We start from the raw sequence: 27,551 nt of genomic DNA on the forward strand, positions 1-27,551 counted from the left end.
CTTTTTCTCATCTGTGCCCTAATTATGTGTGGAATAACACTTCACATTTACAAATTGTGGGTATGTTTAAATACCCTAATGTGGATGTTCAATTCTGAGACTTTTTTTTTTAAATGTGACTTATGTTTTTCATTTTATTTATTTATTTATTTATTTATTTATTTATTTATTTATTTATTGCGATTTATATGTCGCCTTTCTCCCTAGGGACTCAAGTTGGCTTACAAAATGACAACTTCAACACAAATCACAATACAATACATAATTAAAATCAGTAACCCAATTAAAAAACAATTTAAAATTATACCAGTGTACCCCCAAACGGATCAGTTTAATTGGCGGAAGAGCCACGTCTTCAGCTCGCGACGGAAGGAAAGAAGGTCGAGGGCTGTCCTGAGCTCAGTGGGCAATCCATTCCAGAGGGTCGGGGCTCCCACAGAGAACGCCCTCCCCCTGGGGGTCATCAGCCGACATTGTTTGGCCGACGGCACCCTGAGGAGGCCGACTCTGTGAGAGCGCACAGGACGATGGGAGAACGGCTGGAGATGGTCCTGCAAGTACCCTGGGCCTAAGCCATGAAGAGCTTTATAGGTGAGCACCAGCACCTTGAAACGTATCCGGAGTGCCACCAGTAGCCAGTGCAGCTCACGCAGGAGAGGTGTTACACGGGAGTATCTAGATGCCCCCGTAACTACCCGCGCGGCTGCATTTTGGACTAGCTGAAGCCTCCGGACACATCCCAAGGGCAGCCCCATGTAGAGGGTGTTACAGTAATCCAACCTAGAGGTAACAAGGGCGTGAGTGACCGTGGCGAGGGCATCCCGGTCTAGGAACGGGCGCAACTGGCGCACAAGACGGACCTGTGCGAAGGCCCCCCTGATTACGGCCGTCAGATGGTCATCTAAAGACAGCCGAGAATCCAGGAAGACACCCAAGTTGCAGACCCTATCGGAGGGAACAAGGGTTTCACCTCCGATCATTAAGGATGGGACCTCCAGATCCCGGGATGCCGGCATCCACAGCCACTCAGTCTTTTAATAGGAATGTTGCGGCAAAGTTGATGTAATTCAAATTGGAATCAAACTCCCAAACTTTGTCCGTTATTGTTCCGTTAGTAAGAAATGAAATTACCATGTAATGCAAATGATTTCATATCATGGTGCTTGGGTGAGCTATTCTATGAAGTGCAGGAATGACGTTTCTGTTTTTTCTATGTGGATGGATGGATGGATGGCGAGCTGAGCGGCCCTCACACGCCAATGATTAAACCGGTTTTTGATCTATTTTGTCGTTCGTGGAATTTGTGTCCGCTCTGATCGTCCTCTTCAGGGAAATGGGTGCCGCCACACCGTCCGTTTCCCTTCAGCGGCGTCGAACAAGCGCCGGCCCGAGAAGCGCCGGCGGACCGAGGCGGCCCCAAGCAGGCGCACGCGGCTAGAGCGGCTTCAGGCGGAAGTCTGCAGGAGGCGCGGTCTTCCGGCAACCCTGGCGTCCTAGCAACGGCCGCCATGCCCGTCTGGGTGCGTGACTTCAGCTGGGAGCAGACGGCCGAGACCGTTCGCCTGACCGTGCCGCTGCGGGCCGGCCGCCTCCGCCGCCACGGCCTCTTCTGCACGGAGCGGTACCTCAAGGTTGGCGCGAGGGGCGGCCCGGGGGGCACCGCGCGGAAGGCCCGGCGGACGCCAGGTAATCAGCTGCTGCCCTCCTCCCGCAGGTGAACGCGCCGCCGCTGCTCTTCGAAGCCGCGCTTTTCGCCCCCATTGACGCCGAGCGCAGCCGCGCCGAGATCCGGGATGACTGCGTCGTCTTCACCCTGTTCAAGAAGGAGGCGGCCCCGTGGGCGTCCCTGCGGGCGGAGGACGGTGAGGGACCGGGGGGGGGGGGGGGCTCCGCTGCGGGTGGGGGTCCTGCCCAAATCCTCCCCTGCATCCCGTGAAGCCGGTTTCTGTCTCCTGCCCCGAACCTTTCCCAGCCGAAATGGCTTTTTCAGGGAACGAAGCAAAGATGCGGGAAATTCGCGAGGAGGCCGTCCGCCAAACTCAAGAGGAGGCCCGAGCGAAAGCAGCGGCGAAGTCTGCAGAGAAACGGGAACGCGGCAGACTTGCTCTGGATGCCGCCATCAAGGTAAACGGTCCTTCAAGGAGGTAAAGCACCGCCAGTGGTTGCTGTCCAAATCAGCTTAGTTTGCCTTCCAGCCTTAGGATTCTGACCCATCACAACTCACACCTCTTGGTGGTCTTTCTCTTTCCTCCTTCCTTTTCTCTCTTTTCCCTCCAATTACAACACACCTCAACCCATGGCAGCTTCATTGCAATACACATTTTGTTCCTTTTCTTATTGTAACTCTTCTCCAGTTTGGGCCAACTGGTCCTCTATTCTTTCTGCAACAGTTGAATTCTAATTTCCGTTGTCCCATTAAACTTGTTTCCCTACATCTGTTCATAGTACTCAACCTCAAAGCTTCTCTCTACTCAACCTGCGTCCTCTGTTCTTTTCTTCCTTCTCACTCACCCCCTTTTCATTGGAGTGGAACTTTTGCTTTTCCTAGCACCTAGCACCTATTGGAGGGGTTATCGAGTCTGGTGAATATCCAGTCTCCACCTACTTCACTCTTAAGTGCTAGCAATGTCTACGTATACTGTACATGCAGCTCAGAGTCATTTGTGATTGGAGCAACTCATAAGTCTATTAAAATCAATAAATAAAAGGCTAATACTGAAATGCTTCTGGAAATGAGGTATTATACTATCAGTAGGTGGATGAAGAATTATAATTAAAACTAGCTGTTCAGTTAACTACTATTTGCTGTGGGAAATCAGAAGCATTTCTACAAATCCTCATTATGTTCAGATGATACTGTAGAGAAGAGATGCAGGTGCCTTTGAGTTTTATGGAGCAGGCTGCTCCTAGATTCTGCCTTATATATAACTTCCCTGTGGCCTTCTGAAAACAGTGTCTCTGAAAGTGGGAATCTTAAATTACCTGCCTGATAAGTTGTTAATGAGGAAGCTTGCCTCTCAACAGAAAAATAATTTCAGAATGAATGTCCTATAATTCAAACAGCTAGAAGAAGCAGAAAGAAAAAGAATAGAAGAGCTAAAAGAACAAGAACGGAAAAAAAGCACTGAGGAGATTGAGGCGTGGAGGAGGCAGAATGAGATGCAAAAGGAAGTATGTACTAAGTTGCAACTGCCAGAGAGAAATATAGAAGTCCTTGGAGAAATAAAAGAATGCCAGAACTTGGAATCTTTTGCTGGAAAGGGAGTGTCCACATCAGGAGCATTAACTAAAGGTATTAACATTCTCATTGTGTTACTATATGAATGAACATTGCACTTTCTTTCATGGGACACTGCAGTCTTTTTGCTTTGCTGTGACTGTTTGTGTTTATTTAAAATATTTTTTTTAATTAAAAGCCTCCCACGTTGAATTTCAGTGTACAGATTCACAACATTTTTTTAAGTGTTTTTAATTGTTTTATCTATCGTTTTTAATTAATGGGGCCAAATTTATATATATCTTTTTAATTGTATTTTAATATTTGTACTTGATGTTTTTACTTGGCTGTTCACCGCCCTGAGTCCTCAGGGAGAAGGGCGGTATACAAATTCAAAATAAAATAAAATAAACATATAATGTGAACTAAAACCATAACCCTTTCAAAGATACACAAATATTATTCAAAAGCATTTTTCAAACAATGCTGATCAATTCCTGTAGTGCCTTCTTTTGTTAGCTCAAGGAAAGGGTTAGCGTTAGAGACAAAGGCACTTGCAGGCATTCAGCCTCTAAACTCTGCTTGAAGTTCTGCAGTGATATCACCTTGGGGAAACCAGACCGAGGCCGTGATGGTTACATATACAAAAACATGTGTTAAGCCCCAGCAATAGCAAAAATGTGGCAAAGAGTCTATCTCCTTCCAGCTCACTATAGTGTTAAGAGGAATAGTGGGGAGAACTCGGGGTGGGGGTGGGGGTGCTTTCAAGATTCTGTTTCTGTGGCCTATATCAATGAAATAAAATTCCATTCAGATATTTGGAATCTGCCTCAAAAGGCTGGCATGATACAAGTTTACAGCCCCGTATTTTTTTTTGTGTTTTCCCCCCATCTACACAGGACATAACTCTCATAGTAGTACATTCTAGGAATGCCTCATAAGGATATATTTAGTATTTGGTTTCATTCAAATCTTCTTGTATTTGTATCTGCATATATCTGCCTTATAAATATCAGAAACAAGAAACATATCTGTGGCTAGAGTCCTTTTTCTCCCTTATTGCTACAATTAACAGGAATATAGCATTAAATAGCTTTTGTGTTTGACTATTACAGGTGGAAATTATGGAAATATGTTTTCAGAAAAGATAAAGGAAGATTCAATTCCTTCTCCACGTCCTCCTGGTAGCATTATGATACATTTTACGCCTCGTGTCTTTCCCACAGCCCTGAGAGAATCACGAATCCCAGAGGAGGAAGAGGTAGGGGGCTTACCTGCTTTGTGCCATTGAGGGCTGGCAGGCAGAGGAGTTGCGGCATGTTATTGGAAAACAGATGGTGCTTGCTTCCTCTGCTACTTTTCAACACCAAGATTGAAAAAAGATTCAATGCCCTTGGGTAGGAAAGGCACCAGCAACTTGTCTTGGGCCATGCCTCATAAAACAGTGAGGAATTGTAATGGCTTGTGAAGAGTAAGATTTTCCCAGCTGATATTCGCTTTCCTTTTCCCTGCAGATCTGGAATAAATGCTCTGCAATATTTCATGAGGCATGGCTTTAAGCCATAGCCCCAAGGAAAGGGGATGGTCTTATTAAATACTCTGGCAAAAAAGAGGTAGTATCAGGAATGCATTTTCAACCCCACTGCATTACCTGTAGAGAGCCACGGAGCCTTAGAGACACCATATTGGAACAGTTACAGAAGCATAAGTATTTTCCCAGACAAACATAGAATATATCTCCTGATTAGGCCTACGTAGAAGGACTGGCATCGCCTTAATAGCAATATTGTCTTGGAGGCAAAATGCTAGAAAATGAAAATGGCACATAACAAGCTATACTTGAAGGGAAAATGTTTAAGGAAGGCCAGTTAGAGAGAGCGATTTTATGATGTCTATGTATTCAGTGCTTTACTATGCTAATTATACATCACAAAAATAAAGGTTGTAACTGCAAATTTTGATATAAACTAGGGAAAATACAGAGAAATGTTGCCATTTCTCTTTTCTGTTAACAGAGATCCCAGGAGAAGAGGCAGCCTCTGCAAGAGTAGGATGTCAACAGCAATGAGTTTTACTAGTTGGATGGAATCTTTTGAGCCTCTCTTGAGTAGAATCCTAGGCAGGAAGAGCTTGTTTTGAAGCCATACTTATCTGATAGTTGTGTGTCTTCTATTTGCAGTGGCTATGTAAACAAGCAGAGGCTCTCAGGATAATAAATGCAGATATTGTTGAGATCGAGGATTTAAAAGAAGAGGAAAAGAACCCAGAGTGGTTGAAAGACAAGGGAAAGTGAGTTTGGAATGGGCTTCCCAAAGGTGGTCTCCAAAACCTGCTATGGTTTAGAGCAGTGGTCCTCAACCATTTGGGCACCAGGAACCGGTTCCATGGAGAGACGTTTCTCCGTGGACTGGAAGGGGCGGGGTTTCGTGTGTCGCCTGCATCCTGCAGATAGGGCTTCACTGGTTTGCACAGACTGGATTCTGGCATGACATTGAATGGTGCTAGTCCACAGACCGGAGGTTGGGGACCCCTGGCTTAAGAGTTGGGGGAGAAGAGGGCTTCAATATTTTTCTTCGTTAGTATACAGCTTTCTCTCTCTCTCATTCTTCTTTCTTAAGCAACCAGAATGGCAGCTCCCAAGTGCTCCCCTGTGCAACAGCATTTTCAAGGCAATCATAGTGTAACTGGGCTCTTCATTAATTATAATGAAATGGGGTGTGTTGTATATAGCAATAGCAATGGCACTTAGATTTATATACTGCTTCATAGTACTTTTACAGCCCTCTCTAAGCAGTTTACAAGGTCAGCATATTGCCCCCAACAATCTGGGTCCTCATTTTACCGACATCGGAAGGATGGAAGACTGAGTAACCTTGAGCCGGTGAGACCGGAACTGCCAAACTGCTGGCAGTCTGTAATCAGATGTAGTCTGCAGTATTGCACTCTAACCACTGTGCCACCGCAGCTCATATGCATACCAAGATAAATTAGGTTATTGTTTGGTTTTAAGACTTGTTTGTTTCTTGTAAACCTTATGGAGTCAGCAGTGTATTTGTGTGTGTGTGTGCTGTCAATAAGTAGAAAAATACATTTGCTGAGTCACAAAGCCCTGTAAATATGTTCAGCTCTTACTAAATAAGTGGGTGGTTGACATAATCAGTTTATGGTTCTTTAGTAAAGATGCCAAAGTCTTAAGCCCTGTTGGAAATGCAGCAGCTATTCCTTTGTTCACATGGATTTTTTTTTTTTTAGCAAAATGTTTGAAACTGGTAACTATCTGGCTGCCATCAATGCTTACAACTTGGCAATTCATATTAATAATAAGATACCAATCTTATATTTGAACCGAGCTGCTTGCCACCTGCGGCTGAGAAATCTACATAAAGTAATAGAGGACTCCTCTCAGGTATTTGACCTTTATAGCCTTTTGTAGCATGGGACCATGCTATCTGAGGGATCCCCTCCCCCTGGTTACATCAGCCCACTGCATCAGATCCGAGATAAATTCCACTCATGAAGCTTCCACTACAGATTGCCTTTAAAGAGGATATATTTGTGCTCTTGAACTGATAGAAAGGACCTAAGTGATGCACTTACATTCAAAGACGGGGTTAGTTCACACTTCATCTGTATATTTTATTTTGCCAGGCCTTGGATTTGCTCATCCCTCCTGTTTCCAACAATGCCAAGGCAAGATTAAAAGCTCACCTGAGGCGTGGAACAGCATTCTGTGAACTTGAATTGTATACAGAAGGTAAGGAGAGGGAGTCTTTAAAAGGTAAAATGCCTCTACTTTTATTTATTTTTGTTCCATTATATTGCTGTCATTTTCTCCTTACAAAAAGGATTATGTAGGTTTAATCGCAGTGTTTCTTGAAACTAGTAGAAATGAGCTACTGTACTAAAAATATTATTTACGTAAAATATTTCAGTTTGTGGGAAATTGGGGGGGGGGGAACTTATTTTCTAGGCTCAGAACATCTGTTCCTCTGTCAAACTCCAAATCCTTTCTTTTTCTAAGCTTAGTCCTGTGTGAATCTGTTGCCTGCTAAACTTCATTAGTAGAATCAGCTGCTTTCCTGCATCAGTCTTGTATAATGTAGCCATTCCTTTCTTCATCTCTTCTCAGGCTCTTCCTGTCAGTTGAATTGTTCTAGTTTAGTCTGTCCCAGAGAAAAATGTACAAAAGTTCCATATGGTGAATGCCAAAAAAGATATTAATCACAGTAGTTATTTTTAAAAAACCATCACCACCAATATAGTTTGGCCCATTAACATTCTTCATTGTTATTTGTGAAATGTGATTTGGGAATCTAGCTTGTGATTTTGCAATTATTTATAAAATGCTAATTGTGGGTTGGTATATTTTGTATTTAGATTAAATTACTTGTATTCTACTAAACTTCACATATTCTACTCACTTGCCATATTAAGAGGCCAGGAAGCCCCAGTGCTCAGTGTCTGGACCCTGATCCTGTAGGCTTACCTGGGTGTATAGCTATTTTGAGGAAGGCTGTTAATGCTGTTACATATATATAGCATATCTGTAGGACATGTGGTGTGGCTTCAAAGATAAATTATGGGTGCTAACAATTATCCTAGGCCTTCAAGATTATCTGGCCGCTCTCAAGATCGAGCCTAAGGATAAAAATATAGAACAAGACGTGGAGAAGATTCGGTGCATAATTCAAGGCAACTAGAAAAATTCTTCTGGCAAGTTTAGAAGATTTTTGTGTACTGGATGTTCTTCTCTTGGGCTGGAGCATCCCTTTCTCAGGACGTTCCCGGGGCTTTCCTGGGCCCAATAAAACCTCCGCTCCTCCTGCTGCTGCTTCCTTCGCCTCTCTAGCGTTCTTCTCCCTGCGGGGGCGGGCGACGGAGGGAGGGAGGGAGGGAGGCTACACCGGCGAATGGTCGGCGCCCGTGTTGATCCCGTTGTGCTGCGGCGGCCCGGCGGCGGCCAGGTGGGCGGTGAAGGCGCTCTCCAGGGGGCAGAATCGGCAGGGCGCCGTGGCCGAGGTGGGCCGCAGGGCGCCGTAGTCGCTCGCCGTGGTCCTGTACAGCAGCGGGACTGCCGCGCTCAGGCGCGTGCCCGTCACAAGCGCCCGCGCGTTCGCCAGGCACGTGAAGACGGGGTTGCCCGGGTTGGCGCCGTCGACGCTCTGTGGCCGCTCTCCCCCGGAAGCCATCTGCCTCGGCTGCCCGGCAGCAACGGCGGCGGAGGAAGAGGCCTTTGCGGAGAGCCGCCCTCCCCGTCGCCCGGGTAACGGTTCGACCCCGCCCTTTGTTGATGCGCGGGGCCGCCCTCGGCCGCGCTCCCCCCTGGGGCGTGTAGTCCCGCAGCGGCCAGCCTGCCGCAGCGCCGGGCGGAGGCGGACTACGCTTCCCGGCGGACGCCCCGCGGGAGGCGCAGGCGCAGCGGCGGCGTCTTTTCCGTCCCCGGTTGTTGTTGTGGCGAAGGAGGGGAGGCCGCCGGTCGCTGCGCTGCCCGCCGCTCCAGCAGGTAGGCCGGCCGCGGCCCCGCTGCGCCTCGGGCCCCGCGGCCTCCTGGCCGATCTTCCCCGCCAAGCGCCGGTTGCGCCCTCTTCGCACAGGAGGGTTTTCCTCGGTAGGAAACGCGGGGCAGAGGGCCGTTACTCCCCGTGAGCGGGGGGGGGGGGTTTGCAGGGCCCGCTGACCCCCAGAGAGCCGCCCCAGGCCAGAAGCTAAGCCGGCTTGGCGGGGGGGGGGGCAAAGGGAGGAGGCCCCGCCCGCGCTCCCTCCCGCAGCGGCGGTTTCGGCTCCGAACAGGCGGCCGAAGGGGGCGAGCGAAGGTCTCGGTCGGTTCTGTTTCTGGCAGAGAAAGAAGGCCGCCCGCTGAAGAGGCTCTTTTCCTTGCAGCTTCTTCAAAATGTCAGAAATTTCCAGCGACAGCGACTCGTCTTGTGGCTGGACGGTCATCAACCACGAGGTACCGGGCAGACTTCGGGGCCGAGGCTGCCTTTCCGTGCTTGGCTCCGGGGGCAGGAGCGTCTCGGCGGAAGAGAAGGGGCGGGAGCGCTTGGGCCAGGCGGGGCAGAAAAGGTTGGCCGTGCCCTAGAGGGGCTGCGATGCGGGACAGCTTGTGCCTGTCTTGACTGTGTGCTGCTGGCTTGACCTTTTCTAACAACGTTCAAACCTTCAATGGTTTCAAGACAGCTGGAGTTTTTCCCACTTTCTCTTCCCCCCCCACCCCCCTTCCATGAGGTCTGTTGAGCGGGAAGCAAAGAACTTGCCAGTCAAATTCGGGGCCTTTTGCCTTTCAGCCACACCCCTCCCCCCATTCTCGAGCACAGCTGACTTGGAAGCAACCCCATCCTTAAAAGAGACAAATCATGTCCGCTCTTGGCCTTCTTCAGTTAAAGTCCACTTAAAATCCCTGATACCTTTGGGTTTTTTTGGCAGAAGCACCTCAGTGGAGAAGCTCTTCTTTGGGACCTATGAGCTGCTTGCACCAAAGCTTCTGAAAGGGAGAACCCCTTGGGAGGCCCTCGATGTCTGTCACACAAAACAAGGTTTTGACTTGGTTTCAGGAACCAAAGCAAGCCAGACCTTAAGAGGAGGAGGGGTGGTGGGAAGCTAATTGCACTCCCTAGTATAAGATAAAAGGGAGGAAGAACAGGTCCTTTGAATTCCGGCACCCAATGTTTGCTCTGGTTTTCAGCTAGAGCAGGAAAGCCATCCGGAGTTCATTTCCAAGATTCCCAGTGAAGTTCACTTATAGCCCAGGGTCTCAAGATGCTTGAAAGTGGCATGACTGTGTTGGCTTAGAGCAGTTCCTCTCCTCATTTTCAAAAAGTGTGAGGATAACACACACATTCTGGCCCCTTGTCTAAGTCAAGACATTTACTCAGAAAGACACAATAACAAGTGAAAACAGGCATTTACTGAAGAAGCCCAATGAGAGCTGCAACAGGCATTCCCTGCACTCTCTATCCTTTTCTGCAGTCTACTTCCAGGCCCTAGGAGGCTCTGCTGCTACGTCAGGCAAAGTTTGGGAGGCTTGGTGGGCAGCGTGAACATATTTCTGTCTTTTGCTTTGTTTCTCAGAGGCCTCCCATTTTCCCACATTTATTTGGGGAGCAAACAGCTCAGCTAGTAAGAATACATCCTGCTTGTGGATTGCTAGTCGTCCACCCATGCTGTTTGTGGAATATCAGGGGACTCTTTCTGGAGCTTCCAACTCAATCTCCAGTGAGCGTGTTTGTATTTTTAGGGCTCTGACGTTGAAGCAGCAGCACCAGACTCTGATAGCATAAGTGGCCACGAGGAACTGGCCTCAGAGGAATTTCTGTCTCCAACGCAAGCAGAAGACCAGCAGCAGCAGGCCACCAGTCTGCAAGGTGAGTCTTGTAGCATTCTCATTTGAGCCAAAGAGCTTCTGGGAATTGCACAGGAGGATTGCTGAGACAACAGAGAGATGTCTGGCTGCATGGAAGGGGAAGAGATCTGAGGTTCGGGTGGCCAGGGATGAAATGGGAAGTTTTGTTTTGACTTAGGCATTTGAGGATAAGCTCTGTAATGATCTTCCCTCTGTGGGGCATAAACAGGCTGGTAGTTGCTAGTGGGACATCGATGGGGAGCATTAGGAGCACCAAAGCAGGCCAGTTTTCCAGAGTTCCAGTCACTAGTTTGTGACTGGAACTATATCAGCCTTGGAGATAAAGTCTCATTTGTAGTAGAATCATTCCCAAGCTGTTGTGGTTCTCATAGCCAGATTCCTGTGTAATGGGTACAGTGGACATTCATGCCGTATAACTGATGCTGTCCAATCCAGGTTCTCCAGGTGAAAGCTGTAATAAGCCCACTTAGATTGGCTTGAGCAGTATGAGTGTGTGCAAGAGCAGAGACGTGCATGCAGAGGGGTCATGGGAAAGCTCTGTGGGCAACCTTGTATGTCTTCATCCTTTCCTTCTGCAGTTGATTTTAGCCAGGGTGATGGGGCACCAGTGAGCGCTATAAGCCAGCCCCCCATGGAGACAAGCAAGCTGGTTCCTGGGGTAAGTCATGACTCAAATGGCTCAGAAGATCACATGAAGGGGAAAAAGCCTCTTACATCTGTAGCTGTCAGCAAAAAGGTGAAACATTACAGGTGGCCTCTTTGACAGAGCTTGTGCCAACAGAGGAGGCGCAGGGATCTTTCCATCCCTGCTGTGTTATCTGTTCTGATGCCAGCAGGCTCTGACCTTGCTAGAGGAGTCCTTGTGAATGTGCCCTAAATTAAGGGGTGTTTATTTCTTCTTACTCTCTGCTGGGATTTCCCTGCAAAATGCTGGTCAACTTTTCTGGAGGCTTCCAGCTAGGAGAAAGCTGCAGTCCTAGGGCCATAGGAGATAAGGGCAGCCAGGAAGTTATCGCCTATGGAAACTGTGCAGGAAAGCCATGCTGCCCTTCTTCAGAACAGGTCTTACCCAATCCTGATATGGGTGTTCTCTCATCAGCTTGCTGGGCCTCAGAAGGCCTATGCTCAAGAGTTTTCTCTCCCAACCAATAAGACTGTTGTACGTCAGTGAGCAGGCTATAGAAGACAGACCATCTGTGTGTAAATTCTGAATTAACAGCCTGATAAGGCACTTGCAAAAAGCTGTAAATTTAATTTTTCAAGTTGATAATAAAATGCTCATTTAACATTATATCCAAGGATGAGAGAGAAAAATTGCTGGATGAGACTTCCTGTGTGGGAGCAGTAAGTGATGATTCAGACATTGTGACTCTGGAGGTGCCAAAGGTGGAAGAAGTTGGAAACCAGGAAGAAGCTGCCTCGGGAGAGGAGGAAGGTCAGGCATCAGAAAATTTCAACATGGGTTCCTCTTCCAGCAGCCAGTATACCTTTTGCCAGCCAGAAACAGGTATGTAGAGTTCTTCAGTCTCTTAAAAGAATGTCCTGAAGGCAGCAGTCTTCAAACATTTTCCCCAACTTTGAATATGTCCTTGAGTTCTTTTAACTAAGAATAGGAAACTAGTTTTCACCCAAAGTCTTTTGAGCATTCGAAATAGCTCATGTATTTGGCTCCCCATTGTTAGGACTTTTTTTAAAAAAATCTCTCCCCTCTCTCTTTTTGTATCATTATATTGTTGAGCATAGGCTTCATAAGTCTCTCCGTTTATTCACTTGAACACCCTGAAAGATATGCCACAAATAAGAACCTCTCCTCTCCGATTAAGTAGGGCTAAGTATCCTTCAGGGTTTCTTAGTTGTGTTAATCTGGTTATGGGCTATAGAGAGGCCTTGTCCTGAAGAATCAGTCCCATGCTCCATGCCACCTCTGGCAAAGAATGCTGCTCTGTGCACACAACAACCAGAGGCAGAGGGGAGTCTTTGTTATGGGACTTGGGACTCCTCCACTCATCCATTTCATTTGAAATAAAGGTTATTGGGATTTTTTAAACCTCTATTAGGAAGCAAGATGGAGCACACCAGAGTATTTCTAAGCTTTTATTTAGAGCTGTTATGTAGAGTTAATATTTAACCTCAGATTAAGCTTGATTCTCGGAGTTTAGATTTGCTTTCTGGTCTATAACCTCTCAAATAGCTGATCTCTTCTAATCACAGTTTATCTGGAAAGTGAGTGTTTTAAGTCATCTCTGGCATTAGAATAACTTTTCCTTCTCTTCAACCTGTTCTGGGAGGAGATGTAGACTAACTGCCAGTCATTTAGGTTAATTGAAAACAGTGATGAGAGTCCTAGTCTGGCAACTCTGGGGTCCTGCAAACAAGTAGCTGCTGCTTCTTTCTTAGCCAGGCCTCAGCCAAGGGACATGAGCTGTGGCCCTTTGGCTAAGTCTGGAGTTTGAACCGGGAGGGCTCGAAGGAGGCATGGTTCTTCTTCCATAGACTGTAGATCTGCTGCTCTGGGGTTGGCCCTTTGCTGCACTCTCTTGGTTGGAAGTTAAAAATATTTCCCTTCGTTTTGTATATGAAAGCCGGTTGGTTGGAGCAGCTTTGGATGGTGGTCCTGCGGTGGGTGAGCAGATGGGGTAAGCAGCTGATATCCGGCCTCTCCCCTCCTTGGCTGGCATGATGGCCAGAGCTGGGCATGCTGTCATGCTTTTGAAGCAGAGAGGATGCATTTCCCTACCACTCCCCCACAAGAAAGAATTCTTGGGGGAGATGTTTGGGTGGTGATGGTGGAAGAGAAGGCCCCCCAGACAGAAAGACAAGTGTAAGAGCAGTTGAGGGTCTCTGGCAAATTAAAAGACTAACATAAGCCCCAATTCAGAAATCCCAGATCAGTATAAGAAAATGCATTCATGTTGCAAGACTGAGACACTTGTACCATTCCATCTAGCTGGGCTGGCTTGATCCCATCCTCTCAGTTTTAATTGAATTGGTTTTAATTGGGTTATTTTAATTATTGGGCTGAAATTATTTAATTGTTTTTAAACTGTTTTTTTAAATTTTATATGTTATGTTTTATCTCGGCTGTGCACCGCCCTAAGTCCCGCAGGAGAAGGGCGGTATAGAAATATAATAAATAATAATAATAATAATAATAATAATAATAATAATAATAATAATAATAATAATAATAATTCCAAAATCTTATGTTTAATCAGCTTTATGCTTTTGGTTTCTGACTTGCTGTTCACAGTGTGCTTGTTATATGTTTCCATGCATGCAATTTTGCAAGTGTGATATGCTTAATGAAATCCTTTACATAATATGAAGACTTACCTACTGTAGATAATGAGGTTTCTCATGCCGGCCTGCTGTCCCTTAAAGATGAAGCGCACTTTTCTTGGCTGGAAATAGAGACGCACTTCCCAGCCCCTAACAAAAGGGAGTCCTTGCTGGCCTTTTGCCCACAGGCAGAGAGAATAGAACCAGGACGCAGATTCAGGGGCTTTCAGAGAAGGGTTTCCCCATACCTGATCACTCATGCAAGAGGGAGAAACTTCTCTGGCCAGATTAGGCCTTGGCATAAGCTTTGGCCCCAATTGGAACATTTGACCTTGCCATGCCCTCAGCTGGCAGTGGTCTCTGGAATTCATAGGACCCAAAGATCGGTTGATTGCTGAACTATATTTACTCTGCATTTGGCACAAGAGCAGCTTTTTGAAAATGAGCTGCATTCAAAGGAATCACAAGCTCGCCCCTTCTGTTGAAGGCCAAGGTTTTGGTTATAAAATGGCTCCAATTAGATGTGACTGACCAGTAGGGGACTTGCCAAGGGTTCAGCCCCAGAAAGCCTGCATAGAGATGCCTCTGCGACATGCTCTGGAGCACAAGGGAAGGCGCTGGTAGGCAGAAGAGTGGCATGGAGCCTGGGGAGGGAGGGGGGTGGTGGAAGGGCCTGGCCTGGGCAGACCCCTCTTTCAGGCCTGCTGCTGCTGCTTGGGAATCCCAGAGTGGTGGTGTTCACTGCTTGAATTTGCTGCTCAGTTTTTCCACTGCAGCCAAGTGGAGAGGAATCCAGCAGTGATGAAACCAGTCATGGCTCCAGCCCTGCCCTGAGGCGCCGGCGGGCAAAGAAGAGGCTTCTCTCCAGCTCAGAGTCTGAGGAAGGACTGCCACCTCGTGACGTCAAGCAGGCCAAGCACCTGCTGAGCAGCGGCCTGAACCGATGCATTATCCTCGCTTTGGTGATTGCGGTCAGCATGGGCTTTGGACATTTCTATGGTGAGTGCAGCGATTTTAAGGGGTAAAACGGGAGCCTGAGGCTTTGGAAATGCTAAGAAACTCTGTCAGGGGCTTCACACAGTCCAGCCTAGGCTGAAAAAGGCAAGGCTGCTACTACCTGGGGGATCTGAGGTCAGAGCCTCATATGGTGGGTTCTGTGGGGCAAAATTGGAGAGTGTAGGGCATACTCTGTCTTGAAGTTCTCCAGGAAAGGTGGGTTATAAAGGAATAAATAAAATTCAAGATCAGAACTTCTGGGAAAGAAGCGAGCAAAGGTCTAAATAGGAGAGTTCTAGGTAGTGCTTAGCACATGGAGACCAAACTCCAGATTTCCACGTCCGAGTTGTGGGCTCGAGCCAGGCACTGCCTCTTATTGGATAATTCCTTCTGGGAGGAGAACATGGAGATCCATTGGCAAAAGTAGGCAATTTCTGCAGTGACTGATCAGGTGATAAGACGACTCTCCAGAGGAATCGTGCAAAATCTAACATTTCTAACTGCTTGCCCCATCTCCAGAAACAAAATAAGGATTAGATGTGGAACTCTTTTTATAGCTAGCTGCAGTAGAGAAGTCCACTTCAGTCCCAGCCCAGAGCTCATGGGGAAGGCCCATGCAGACTCTATGCAAAAGGAGCATTTTGTGTTGCAGAAAAATCCTTTTGTAAATCAGCCATGGACCACACTTCGGCACTCCATGCCTAGTCATATAATTAACATATAACCAGCCAGCTGAGAAACACAAATATCCTCCAGAATTTTCTTTAGATGGGAACCCAGATGATGGGTAAAATGGTTTTGTAATAAATTGGCTCAGAATGAAGCACCATAGCCATTCTTAGATCAACCAATAGTGTTCATTGGTTTTTGGTGGTCCCAGATTCTGGTTTGGAGGTAGAAAACATTATACTTACCATCAGAATAATGCTGATATCCGTCTGCTTTTGTCCTTAGGGAAATTTGAAGGTAAGAGACACGATTGAAGTGGGCTGCTGTAAATTGAGTTTAGCCATCTTTGCCAGATGTGCTTGTTTTTGTTTTTACTGTGGGCAAGATAATCTTTATCTGCCCTTTTTCCTGGGACCAGGTTGTCTGGCCTAAGGTCAGTTGTGCACCCCCTACTTTTCCTCAGTGCTGCCTCTCCTGAGTGTCTTTGGCCGTGGCTGCTGCTCCTTTGACATGAGGAGGTCTTTTCTGTTTGTTGAGGCATTGCTGCATGAGCTCCTGTAATATCAAGTGGCTGTGAGGCAGGGTTCAGTTACTACATTTTCCACTCCTCTCCAGGTTGATGCAACCACTGTTCCAAAGAGGGCTGGTGTAGGCTTGCCCCCCGTCCTCCATCCAGTTCACTCTTTTCAAAATAGGTGTTAAGCAGGTGATGCTGGCTGTAAGATAGATGCTCCCATTGCATCTGTGCACTCATGCTATACAATCTGCTGCTTTAACAGTATCAGCCTTTCATTTTTATTGAAGCTGAGCATTTCAATCTGCTCTACCAGGTAATAGCTCTTTATAAAACTAAAGAAAGAAAATAAGATGTCTCTCTAATAAGCTGCCTAACTTCCCATTTTTCTTGTCAGATAAAAAAGAAAATTTTATGTTTCAAGGTACAGTTCAGATCCAAAAACGACAGGAACTAGTGGAAAAGACTCACGAAGACAAACTGAATGGTATGAAGGGAGATCTTTTGCAATGCCAACAACAAGGAAGTAAAACACCATGTGGGGTAAGGAGAATGTTTCCATTCCCTACAGTTCAAAAATACCTGAGCCACGGCGGCGCAGTGGTTAGAGTGCAGTACTGCAGGCTACTTCTGCTGATCACAGGCCGCCAGCAGTTTGGCAGTTCAGGTCTCACCGGCTCAAGGTTGACTCAGCCTTCCATCCTTCCGAGGTCGGTAAAATGAGGACCCAGATTGTTGGGGGCAATATGCTGCTTAGAGAGGGCTGTAAAAGCACTATGAAGTGGTATATAAGTCTAAGTTCCTATTGCTATCTCAGCCCTGATCATTTGCCCCTCTCCCTTAACAATATTTTGCAACTTTGTCACTTCAAGTAGGCAAAAACAAGTTGAGGCAATGCATCATACTTGTTATCCTTGAAGCTTTGAGCTGCAAAGCCACCAGTCGCTAAGTCTAAGGCAAAAGTGAAGCTAAGGGCTTGTCCCACATCAAAACACTAAGTGCGGAATTGAACTTCTTTGCACCTCATGCCCTTTCTCTGTAGAGGGAGGGAGGGCTTTCTGCTCTCATAATTCTTCTGCTGCTAAATTGTCCTGTTGGCTAGGAGCACAGTCTCTTTTTCTGTGCAACCTGTGTGCTTTCTTTTTCCATCCAGTCTCTGAAGGAGGGCCTTGCAAAGTGCTGGCTCACAACGCAGATGGAAAAGAAATCCTTTCAATCTCAGAAACATCACCTTGCTTCAGAAAACCAGCATTTGAGAGAGTCTTTACAGAGAGAGGAAAAAGCCTTGGCACTGCTACAGGAAGAGCTGAGGAAGTTGAGGGAACAAGTAAGACACTTGGAAAGCAAAGGCCCTGGCCCAGAGTCTCTGGTTGTGACTGAAAATCAAAAACTCAAAGCGCATTTGGAGGAGGAAAAGCACAGAATGCAGAGCTTTGTGAAACAAAAGGAGACCCTGTTGGCTGAAGCTCAGATGCTGAGAAGGGAGCTCGATAAAGAGCGTCAAGTGACGGTAGCACTTCGGGAAACTTTGGAAAAGCTGAGCGCTGAGCATGTGCCGCTGGTGGCAGAGGCCGGTTCACACAAGAGCCAAGAGATAGAAACCCTTCGAGGGATGCTGACTGAACTGGAGAAGAAGCTCAGCTTTGAACAGCAGCGGTCAGATTTGTGGGAGAAGCTGTACGTTGAAGTTAAAGATCATGCAGAGAAGCAAGAGAGAGCAGGAAAAGCCCAGAAACCAGCTGGGAAAGGAGGAAACCCAAGTAAAGCCAAGCCAAAAGCAACCTTTTTTGGTTCTGTAAAAGAAACATTTGATGCAATGAAGAATTCTACCAAGGAATTTGTACGCCACCATAAAGAAAAAATCAAGCAGGCCAAAGAAGCTGTGAAAGAGAACCTGAGAAAATTCTCAGATTCTGTCAAGTCCACCTTTAGACATTTTAAGGACACAACAAAAAATATCTTTGATGGAAGAGAAAAGAAAAGGTATGGCGACAGAAGACATGAGACTAACAGAAAAGGGAGGATGATGCATCAAACGGACGGTTCTCGTGATGGTCCTGCAAAGCCAGCCCAGCACCGGGCTCCAGGAAGCCAAAGGCTTTTTGGCCATAGGAGACCTCGGGCAGAGGACACCCAGCCCCTCACGCCATTATCCACAGACACTGCTTCCGGACAGTGTCCCAAGGGCCCTGCAGGAAGCCCAAAGCATCACATCATCCTAAAAGGCTGTTCTGGCATTTTTGACTGTGCCCACCAAGAATTTATTAGCCTCTTCAATAAAGTCCTGGATCCTATTCGGGCTGATGAATTTAATCAATTAATGCACAAATATTTGCAGCAAGAAGTAAAGAACTTTCATCATTGGCGAGAACTGGAAATTTTCATCAGCAACTTCTTCTGCAACGGTGTCTTTATTCATGACCAGATGCTGTTCTCAGACTTTGTCAACGATGTCAAAGACTATCTCAAAGACATGGAAGAATATCAAAGAGCCAGTGACAGAGCCTTTGAAGGCCTGGACAAGTATATATACCAGTACTACTTTCATCATTACAACCAGATACCTCCGTGTGGATCCAGGTGAGTGTAAAATGCGAGGGAAGGAGGGGGCTGCACACTGTGGGGGGGGAGAGGAAGAGAGGGGATCATAGCAATGCCTTTATAAGGGAGGCTTCTCTCCAGCCAAATGTTGAAAAGGCAATCCCGGCTCATGCTAAGGACACAAGTTACAAGGTCTACTAGTCTGTCGGCCAATTTTTTTGCCCCATCAAACACCAGTATCAGGAATATTATAAGATTAGGGACTTCCACGGCATTCCTTTCAAGTGACAAGTTGAATACCTGGACCTGAGGCTTCCAAGGGTACCTTCGCTTCCCCTTTCTGCACACCATCCCAGTAAGCATCCCTCTTTCATGTTTTCCAACAGCCCTCAGCAGGAAAGACACCTTCCAAAGCACCAGCAGCGTTCTAAGAGGGAAAGCCGATGGCAAAAGCAGGGCCGCAGCAATGGGAGGCACACAGCAAACCTGGAGATTGAAGTGGGGCGGCTCCCTTTTGACCCTAAGTACTGAAGGTGTTTGGGAGCCCTGCAGGCTGGCAAAAACCCTCCATGATTGGCCCCTCTGAGAGCTTTCACCAGGGCCCAAAGATCCACTGGCTTCATCTCCATCCTTCTTCCTGCCTTGCAATCTTGGGAAGCATTAATTAATTTGGCTGCTTTCTACTATTACAATAAATCCACAGGGTAAGCAGTAGCTTTAGACAAGTTGTAAAATAAGCTTATTTGCACTTGTTGGTACTTGGTTCTACTAAAAGATATGGTACAGATTTCATCTCATGCTCCAGAAACACATCTTGATAGCTGTTTAATTACTCTGATCATGATGGGATTTGTTGCGTGTCCTCTTTCTGATCATCTTGCTTTTAAATTTTCCTGCACATCTGTACATTGTAAAAAAATAATAAAAAGGTCGTTCCAAACTGTCTATTTAGAGAGGTTTGCATAGCTGCATATAGTCTGAGCAGATCTGAAATCTTAGCAGAAGGAAAAAGCTGCCTTTGCAAAAACAACCGTGCTGGCACCTTCCACCTCTCCAGAGCCACACTTATGTATCCTACCTATCCATATACTTCAGGTCAGGGGTTGCTGTTTTGTTGTTTCTCTTGCATCAGCCCCATCCCCCCATCCCTTAAACCACTTTCATAAATCTTCAAAAAATTTTGAACACATAAATGTGGCTTCCAACTCGTCCTTGAGGCAGATGAGTGTGAAAGAATGTGGCAGCTTTAACGTATCTGTTTGAAATCAGAAATGATGATATTTCCTGTAATTAAAAATACAGTTAAGAATTACATAGATTGCATCTACTTTGAAAAATGTTCATTCAATAAACAACTTGCTTGGGAAGCTGCAACAAGACTAGTAGATTGCCTCCTCTCTTCCCAAATCTTACAGTTATTACACACCAATGAAAAATGAAGGGCAAACACTGATTTTGAGAAGAAAATGGTATTCCCTTGATCAATCAAAGTCATACACTGCAAAGTATCTGGAATGTTGCTGATGAACCACTAAGTAAAAGAGCCAGTTCTCTTTAGCAATAAGTCCTAGTGGACAACCATTTAAATATGAGCCAGCCGTGTGTAGCAGCTGCCAAAAAAGCCAACACAGTTCTAGGCTGCATAAACAGAGGGATAGAATCAAGATCACGTGAAGTGTTAATACCATTTTATAATGCCCTGATAAGGCCACACGTGGAATACTGCATTAGGTTTTGGTCGCCACGTTGTAAAAAGGATGTGTGGAGACTCTAGAAAGAGTGCAGAGAAGAGCAACAAAGATGATTGGACTGTAGGCTAAAACACATGAAGAATGGTTGCAGAAACTGGGTATGTCCAGTTTAATGAAAAGAAGGACTAGGGGAGACATGATAGCAGTGTTCCAATATCTCATCAGCTTCCACAAAGAAGAGGGAGTCAATCTATTCTCCAAAGCACCTGAGGGAAGGACAAGAAGCAATGGGTGGAAACTAATCAAGGAGAGAAGCAACTTAGAACTAAGGAGAAATTTCCTGACAGTTAGAACAATTAATCAGTGGAACAACTTGCCTCCAGAAGTTGTGAATGCTCCAACATTGGAAGTTTTTCAAAAGATATTGGATAACCATTTGTATGAGGTGGTGTAGGGTTTCCTGCCTAAGCAGGGGGTTGATCTAGAAGACCTCCAAGGTCCCTTCCAACTCTGTTATTCTGTTCTAATAGCAATAACACTTAGACTTATATACCCCTTCATAGTGCTTTACAACCCTCTCTAAGCGGTTTACAGAGTCAGCCTATTGCCCCAACAATTTGGGTCCTCATTTTACCGACCTCGGAAGGATGGAAGGCTGAGGCAACCTTGAGCTTGGTGACATTCGAACTGCCAAATTGCAGGCAGCCGGCAGGCAGCAGAAATAGCCTGCAGTACTGCATTCTAACAACTGCGACACTGTGTCTTGAGCTGGCAAGACTCATACCAATCTGGTTGAGGGTAGGGATATCAGTAGTCTGGCTTATCCTAAGGAGACTAACATTTACTATGTGCTACTATTATCCAATGCCACTTGTGAAGGGAGGCACGGGGTGGTGGGCTCCTCCACTAGAATGCATCTCCTTAGGCAGACTTTACATCCTTAGGCGTGTCAGAACACACATGCCACCTTTGGTGGTGAGCCTCCCTGCTGAGGCCACAAGGACATGGAGCCCTGCTAAGAAGGTCCTGCTGATCAGGAGACTTGGGCTCACCTACCTGCTCAAGTACATTGAAGAAGACCAAATGGGAGGGTAATTGCGTAGCATTAGGAAACTCTTTGTTGAGCCACGGGAGAGGGCGAGAGTAAAATAAGTCAGCTTCATCCAGATAGTTGCTTCTTCCCATCAAATCTGGAGGGCACTCAAGAAATCTCATTTGCAGTGGGCAGTGAATATGGCTAGGAGCAAAAAAACCCACAATCGTTGAATAGGGGAGATGGCTGGGCTGACATTCCTTCACCGTGCCTTTGTTTGTTTATTTGTTTGTGCTAAAAAGGCATCAAAAGGAGGGGGACAGAGATGAGAAGCTTGTGTGTTCATGTCCAAAGGGACTGTTCTCTGCAAGGCAACAGATTCACCCGCCTTGAAGTACAAATGCAAGGCAGACTACCTCCTAGAGGATGGGGTCTTTTATCACTCTCGGCCTTTGGGACATGCCGTTTCAGGGTAGGAGACAGGTTGTCCACTAGACAAGAACCTTGGCCTTACCTGTATAAAGGAGTTGAATGACAGGGCATTAGCAGGAGAATGGATGTCTGTCCTTGGGTCAAAGGGTTGCAGAGCTCCCGGAGGTAGACCATCACATCAAGAGTGCCACGCTGATGGACCAAACCAGTGTAGAGGGCAAGGAGCAGGTTGGAGCTCAGCAAGAAGGAAATGGCAGCCCTTCTCCACCTCTTCATTTGAGCCACAGAATGCCCTACAGAAATGAGCTAGTCAGAAAGTGCCAGGCTGGAGATGCCTGCTGAACGGTGCTGGACCAGGGGAAGGACACCAAGGGATGTGTTCATTTCTTAGATGGCAAATAATTGCCTGAAAGAATAAGGGCCATACACAATGCAAACGCACTTCAGGATGTGAATTACAGGTAGTCCTCAACTTACGACCACAATTGAGCACAAAATTTATGTTGCTAAGTGAGAAATGTGTTGAGTTTTGCCCCATTTTACAACTTTTATTGCCACATTTGTTAAGTGAATCGCTGCAGTTGTTAAATTAGTAACACGGTTGTTAAGTGAATCTGGTTTCCCCATTGACTTGGCTTGTCAGAAGACTGAAAAAGGTATTATTATTATTATTATTATTATTATTATTATTATTATTATTATTATTATTATTATTATTATTTATTGAATTTCTATATCGCCCTACTCCCGAAGGACTCAGGGCGGTGCACAGCCATGAAATAAAACACATAGATATACAAAATTTAAAATCGAATAAAATGGATTAAATAAATTTGGCTGAATTAATACCCATAATTTAAAAATACCCATATTTTAAAATCCATTAAAATTTAGAATTTACACTTAAAAGGGAGAAGATTTAGGCGAGGCCAGCTTGATGAAATAAAAGCGTCTTCAACTCGCGGCGGAAGGTGCGCAGATCCGGAATCCTCCGTATCTCTGGGGGGAGCTCATTCCAGATCGTCGGTGCCCCCACAGAGAAGGCTCTCCCCCTAGGGGCCGACAGCCGACATTGTTTGGCCGACGGCACCTGGAGGAGCCCCTCTCTGTGGGAGCGTACTGGTCGGTGGGAGGCTGATGATGGTAGTAGGCGGTCCCGTAAGTAACCAGGTCCCAAGCCATGGAGCGCTTTAAAGGTGGTAACCAGAACCTTGAAGCGCACCCGGAAGACCACCGGGAGCCAGTGCAGCTCGCGCAGGAGAGGTGTTACATGGGAGCTCCATGTTGCTCCCATAACCACCCGCGCGGCCGCACTCTGCGCCAGTTGGAGCCTCCGGGTGCACCTCAAGGGGAGCCCCATGTAGAGAGCATTACAATTCATCTGCAGTATTCATCTGACCCTGGGACACTGCAACCGCCATAAATGTGAGTCAGTTGTCAAGCAGCCAAATGTAAATCACATGACCATAGGGATGCTGCAACAGTCATAAGTGTGAAAAACGGTCATGTCACTTTTTCCAATGCCCGTTGTAACTTTGAACAGTCACTAAGCGAACTGTTGTAAGTCAAGGACCACCTGTTAAAGGACCAAAATATCAAGAAAATAAATAAAAGAATCTTTGTATGGTAGAAAACTGAAGTAAGGGGAAGCAGCTTTGGTTGTTGAACAGATGGCCATGGCTGCCATGATATATGGGATGGGCATGTGCCATTTTTACAGAAGAACTTACCAGGACTGGCATTGTACAATAGCTGGCCACTCTCTGGAAAAGGAGAGTGGGACCCCACAAAAGATGATATCCATCAAGCCAAAGTGCTTACCACAGAAGAGCATACAGATGGGCAGGATGGAGTAGATAAATCGGAATTCTTTGTGACGAAGAACACTGGAAGAAATGGACAGGGCAAGGCCATCATGGACATGCCCCCCCCCAACTTCTACCTAAATAATTAAGTCCAAGGCTTCTCTCTTCCTCAGAAAACCTGGGAGGCTCCATTCTGTCCAGAACATGATGAGCCCATGTACCAGGGGGCTCCCCTTTGCTTGGCTGATTAAAGGCAAGCTGACTAAGCCACCTCTAGCTGGGCAGGGCAGGGAAGTAAGAGCCTTAATCCCGAGCAGTAACAAGAACAAGGGCATGAAGCAAGCCTTAATCTCAAAACAGGAACATGGGATACCTGTAGGCTGTCATGGTCCAAAGCACAACCACCAAGAACACATGATGCTTCCTCGGGGCACTGAAACAGCCATGAAGGAAGAAAGGCAGGTGGGGACCAAGGATCACCGGCAAGCCCTGGGTGAAATACCAGTGCCAGGAGTGGGATCCATAGAAGGTGGCCAGCTCATGCAGAACATTGAATTTCAGAAAGTTGAGGGGAACCATAACCCACTGCAGGGATGAGAAAAGGAATAGTCAGGTCTCCCCATGACGGGATGTTTTTTCAATTTTCCCCTGCACTCCTTGGGAACATTCAAGAGCTACATCAGCCCCATTCTCCCTTTTCCAGAGCAAAAAAAGTAAGCAGGGTCAGGTCTGATTACAGTTTGCATGGGAGATGGACAGCCTGGCAGTGCTCTAAGTTGAGCTGGGAAGTTGGACAAAGGCAAAGAAATGCTAGCAATCGAGCTCAACATAAGGGCATGTTGCAGTCTCAAGCCCAGGCTGGGGGAGGATTTGCTTTGCTTGGCAAGGACTGGTGTCGCCCTAATGCAACCCATTATCCTACATCTACACCACCACCATCTGCACAGTTACACCACTGGAAAAAGGAGCTAGGAATCACGTGAAGGGGAGGGCCTACAACCTTCACCCTGCATTGATCTGATCCTCAAAAGATGATCTGGGCTCACAGACTTTCTCCAGTGCCTTGCCCGTTGGAAAATGGAGGCAGATACAAGCAGGGAGAGATGGGACAAGCATAGGAAGGTAAGGCAAGGCTGGTGGCCCAGTGCCCATCTCAGTTGTCTTATAGGCTGTAGGAAGAGCAGACCCCAGAGAAAGACAGTGAGGGGCCAGCAGCCTTCCCTGACATTTGGGTTCAAGGCTAAACAATCCTTGGAGGATTTGATGATATCAGCTTACCTTGCCAAAAAAGATCCTGTCAATTACTAATGAACCTCCCAAAGCAATTAGTCTGTTAAAAAAGAAAAGCAACAGTTCCACAGCAAAATGACAGGTTCTCTCCTGCCAGGGTCTTCCCCCCCATGAGGCCCTGGATGGCCCATGCATTGTTTCCCGCACCCGTCCGCAACCAACTCCAGTTTGCTCTGCTCTTTCCCATCCATGCCATGCCAAGCACAGCATTTCCTGGAATCCAATAATGCTTCCTTTTATTTCTGTGTTGTTGAGCACTGTTTAAAAGGCGAGTTGTTCACTGCAGTGATTTTGACAAAACACCAAGACCTACTTACCCCACTGGAAGGCAAGCACCCCAGAGGAAGCGCCTCTTGTTGGACTCTTTTCCAAAATGCCAAAGTAGCAGCGGAGCCCACGGAATGGCAGCTGTCGGGCGGACGATGCACGCCAGCGCAACCAGGGCTAGGTAGCAGCGGCTGGAAAAGCAGCAGATGGGAAACTTCAGAACAGCTACAGGAAAGCCACAAGATGAGCTCCCAACCATAATACAATCCTAGCGTTTATTCAAATGTAAAGGTACATGGAGCTGTAGTATTCATGCATTTTACAAAAGAGAGGAGGGAAACAGAGAAAGGTCTAGGGTCCTTGAGCTCAAGGCTTAAAAATACTTAGGGAAAAGCAGTTCTGAAGAAAACATGTTGGGAAACCAGCCAAGCACAAGAAAACTTTGCCTGAGAATAATTTGCCTGACACACATGCCCCCATCCCATGATACAAAGTTTTTCACCTGCTCTCCGTTTTGGTGCCTTCCATGGGATAGTAGCAAAGAGCAAAGATGGTGAGAACTGCTTCCATGGTGTTGGTGAGTGTCCTAGTACAGCAGTACCACGTGAACCAAGAACACAACTGGCAAAAATACTGGGAACAAAGCCGAAGAAGAGTAGGTGTGTGATGGAGGGGCCCAGCCACAGCAAAGTCTGCCAGGTCTCACATCACTGGGTGGCTGGCAGACTGAAGGGAGAGGCTCAGACTCACCACCCATTTGGCCGTCTCAAAGTTATCCAGTCGCTTTGCCAAGGAATATAACTTCACATCTGCAAATGCTGCCAAAACTGCCTGGAAAACCCTAGGGAGCCAAATCTGTTAGAAGATGAGACACAATAAGAGCATGGAAATAATTTTTGCTTCTTTCCAAACAGAAATCTGATCTTTCACTAAAATGCAAATATTCATTGAAACAGAGTCTCCAAAACCACATTGGCAATTTCTAATGCTTCCCTCAGACAGCTTTTGAAATGGTGGGCAGCTTCCCTTGGCAACACATGACCAGTCAAGCCCGGGGAAGGGGGGGTTGACCTAATTTGGCGCTCTGAAGGGGGTATCGTGATGGGGAAGCAAACTCCCAAAGAGCAAGAACTTGGCAACTTGACTTTGGACAGTGCCTGAGGAATGGGCTTTGAAGGTAGAAATGGCGGAAGGGGGGGGGCCGTATTCCCTTTTGTCCGTGGAGACTCGGTCACCCAGGTCAGGGTTGTTTCAGGGGTGCTTTTTCAAAAGGCAACTGGCACTCTTCCTCCTCCGGGGAAAAACGGGCTTTCCCCCTTTTGGCCCTGAAAAAGCCATTTCCGTTTGCCCAGGGCGGGCCCTCACCAGCAGCGGCGCCTCGTCCTTGCCCAGCAGTTGCAGCGCCTTGAAGAGGCCGGCGAAGAGCAGCGGGTAGAGGGGGCTGCGCAGGCCCTCGGCCCACTCCCAGGTCAGGCTCCCGTATCTGTTAAGCGCCGTTAAGGACTCAGCTGGAGGGACGGGCAGAGGGGCCCTCCCGCCGCCCGCCCAATCCAGGATACCCGAAGGCCGCCCGGTGCGCCACCTCCAGCGACTGCCAGTACTCGTCCGGGACGAAGCTGGTCCGCACCGAGAAGCAGCAGGCCAGCCGCAGCGCCAGGCTTAGAGCCAGGAGCCCCCGGGCAGGCGCGGCACCGGCCGACCGCCGCTCCGGCCCTTCTGGCCGCCGCACCGGCTTTCGCCTGCGAGGCCTCCCGGCCGGCGCCCCCACCACCGCTTCCATAGCGACCGCCATCAAAGGGAGGGCGCAGGCGCGGAAGGCGAGCCTGCGCCGGTTCCCCGCGCGTGCGCCGCAGTGGAGGGCGGCGGCGGCGGCAGCGGCAGCCATGCGCGGCTCGGAGTCGCTGGTGCGCCTGGTGGTGGTGGTCGTGCTGGGCGTGGGCGGTGGCATCTATGGCGCCGATCCGATCCGGAGGGAGGCCGCCCGCCTGCGCGCCCTCTCCGACTGCGAACCGCCGCCGCCCGGGAAGGCCCCCCCGCCGCCCGCCTAAGCTGCCGGAGGAGAAGCGAGGCCCCCGGGACTTGTAGTCCGGCGCTGCTCCGCCTCCTTCCTGCCAAGGTGGCCTTTCGGTGGGTGCCGCGATCTCAGCCCGCGAGCCGAAGCGGAGCGCGCATCGCTCTCAGGTGCCGGGACGCTCCTTGAAGCGAGGCGCTTGTGACATAAGCCGAGCGCCTTTCCTCCTCGTGGACGCGGAATAAATTGCTGGGAAACGGACACGTTGGTCTTCCTTTCTTTCCGGCGGCTCTGCCACTTTCGCTTTGGGGGAAAACCCCGTTTTCCTTGCTTATTATGAGTGACTGATGACGGGAGCAGAATTTCTAGAATTTTAGGTTCAAAGGCAGTCGGGTGTCATTTATTTATTTGTTATCCCGCATTTATTACCCTGGTTCCCCCAAAAT

The 27,551-nt window shown here is 47.5% G+C and overlaps 4 protein-coding genes across 14 annotated transcripts; 2 read left to right on the forward strand and 2 right to left on the reverse strand.

Moving 5' to 3' along the window:
- Nucleotides 1-1,489: 1,489 nt before the first annotated feature.
- DNAAF4 (dynein axonemal assembly factor 4) lies at nt 1,490-7,917 on the forward strand. Of its 3 annotated transcripts, none has more exons than XM_070953435.1 (9): nt 1,490-1,631; nt 1,715-1,862; nt 1,973-2,124; nt 3,064-3,292; nt 4,333-4,478; nt 5,397-5,506; nt 6,470-6,623; nt 6,866-6,971; nt 7,820-7,917. In XM_070953435.1, exons 1-9 carry the CDS (start codon nt 1,509-1,511, stop codon nt 7,915-7,917), a joined length of 1,266 nt encoding a protein of 421 aa, XP_070809536.1. In that variant the 5' UTR covers nt 1,490-1,508. The 3 variants fall into 3 exon arrangements, with proteins under 3 accessions (XP_070809536.1, XP_070809537.1, XP_070809538.1); XM_070953436.1 differs by having other exon boundaries at nt 1,991-2,124; XM_070953437.1 differs by lacking the exons at nt 5,397-5,506; nt 6,470-6,623.
- A 116-nt stretch (nt 7,918-8,033) lies between these two features.
- On the reverse strand, nt 8,034-8,406 carry PIERCE2 (piercer of microtubule wall 2). The gene has a single exon (XM_070953438.1). The coding sequence runs from the start codon at nt 8,404-8,406 to the stop codon at nt 8,116-8,118; it is 291 nt and encodes a 96-aa protein (XP_070809539.1). The 3' UTR covers nt 8,034-8,115.
- Nucleotides 8,407-8,627: 221 nt separating this feature from the next.
- On the forward strand, nt 8,628-19,953 carry CCPG1 (cell cycle progression 1). 7 transcript variants are annotated; one of them, XM_070953425.1, is made up of 10 exons: nt 8,628-8,720; nt 9,098-9,167; nt 10,452-10,578; nt 11,156-11,235; nt 11,877-12,084; nt 13,160-13,213; nt 14,619-14,855; nt 16,433-16,578; nt 17,189-18,615; nt 18,963-19,953. In XM_070953425.1, exons 2-10 carry the CDS (start codon nt 9,108-9,110, stop codon nt 19,105-19,107), a joined length of 2,484 nt encoding a protein of 827 aa, XP_070809526.1. In that variant the 5' UTR covers nt 8,628-8,720; nt 9,098-9,107; the 3' UTR covers nt 19,108-19,953. The 7 variants fall into 7 exon arrangements, with proteins under 7 accessions (XP_070809526.1, XP_070809528.1, XP_070809529.1 ...); XM_070953427.1 differs by having other exon boundaries at nt 16,460-16,578; XM_070953428.1 differs by having other exon boundaries at nt 16,466-16,578.
- On the reverse strand, nt 19,385-27,216 carry PIGB (phosphatidylinositol glycan anchor biosynthesis class B). Of its 3 annotated transcripts, XR_011601026.1 has the most exons (12): nt 26,654-26,964; nt 26,460-26,577; nt 25,845-25,949; nt 25,597-25,727; nt 25,145-25,285; nt 24,816-24,867; nt 23,911-24,122; nt 23,554-23,618; nt 21,815-22,025; nt 21,324-21,504; nt 20,262-20,533; nt 19,816-19,860 (listed from the first exon to the last, which is right to left on the reverse strand). XR_011601026.1 is itself a non-coding variant. In XM_070953433.1 (11 exons), exons 1-11 carry the CDS (start codon nt 27,040-27,042, stop codon nt 19,747-19,749), a joined length of 1,719 nt encoding a protein of 572 aa, XP_070809534.1. In that variant the 5' UTR covers nt 27,043-27,216; the 3' UTR covers nt 19,385-19,746. The 3 variants fall into 3 exon arrangements, 2 of the variants coding, with proteins under 2 accessions (XP_070809534.1, XP_070809535.1); XM_070953433.1 differs by lacking the exon at nt 20,262-20,533 and having other exon boundaries at nt 19,385-19,860; nt 26,654-27,216; XM_070953434.1 differs by lacking the exons at nt 19,816-19,860; nt 20,262-20,533 and adding an exon at nt 19,385-19,477.
- Between the last annotated feature and the right edge of the window lie 335 nt (nt 27,217-27,551).

The sequence above is a fragment of the Pituophis catenifer genome, unplaced genomic scaffold (assembly GCF_029215685.1).
Source record: "Pituophis catenifer annectens isolate HBS135680 unplaced genomic scaffold, rPitCat1.0.hap2 SCAF_14, whole genome shotgun sequence".
Classification (NCBI taxonomy): domain Eukaryota; kingdom Metazoa; phylum Chordata; class Lepidosauria; order Squamata; family Colubridae; genus Pituophis; species Pituophis catenifer.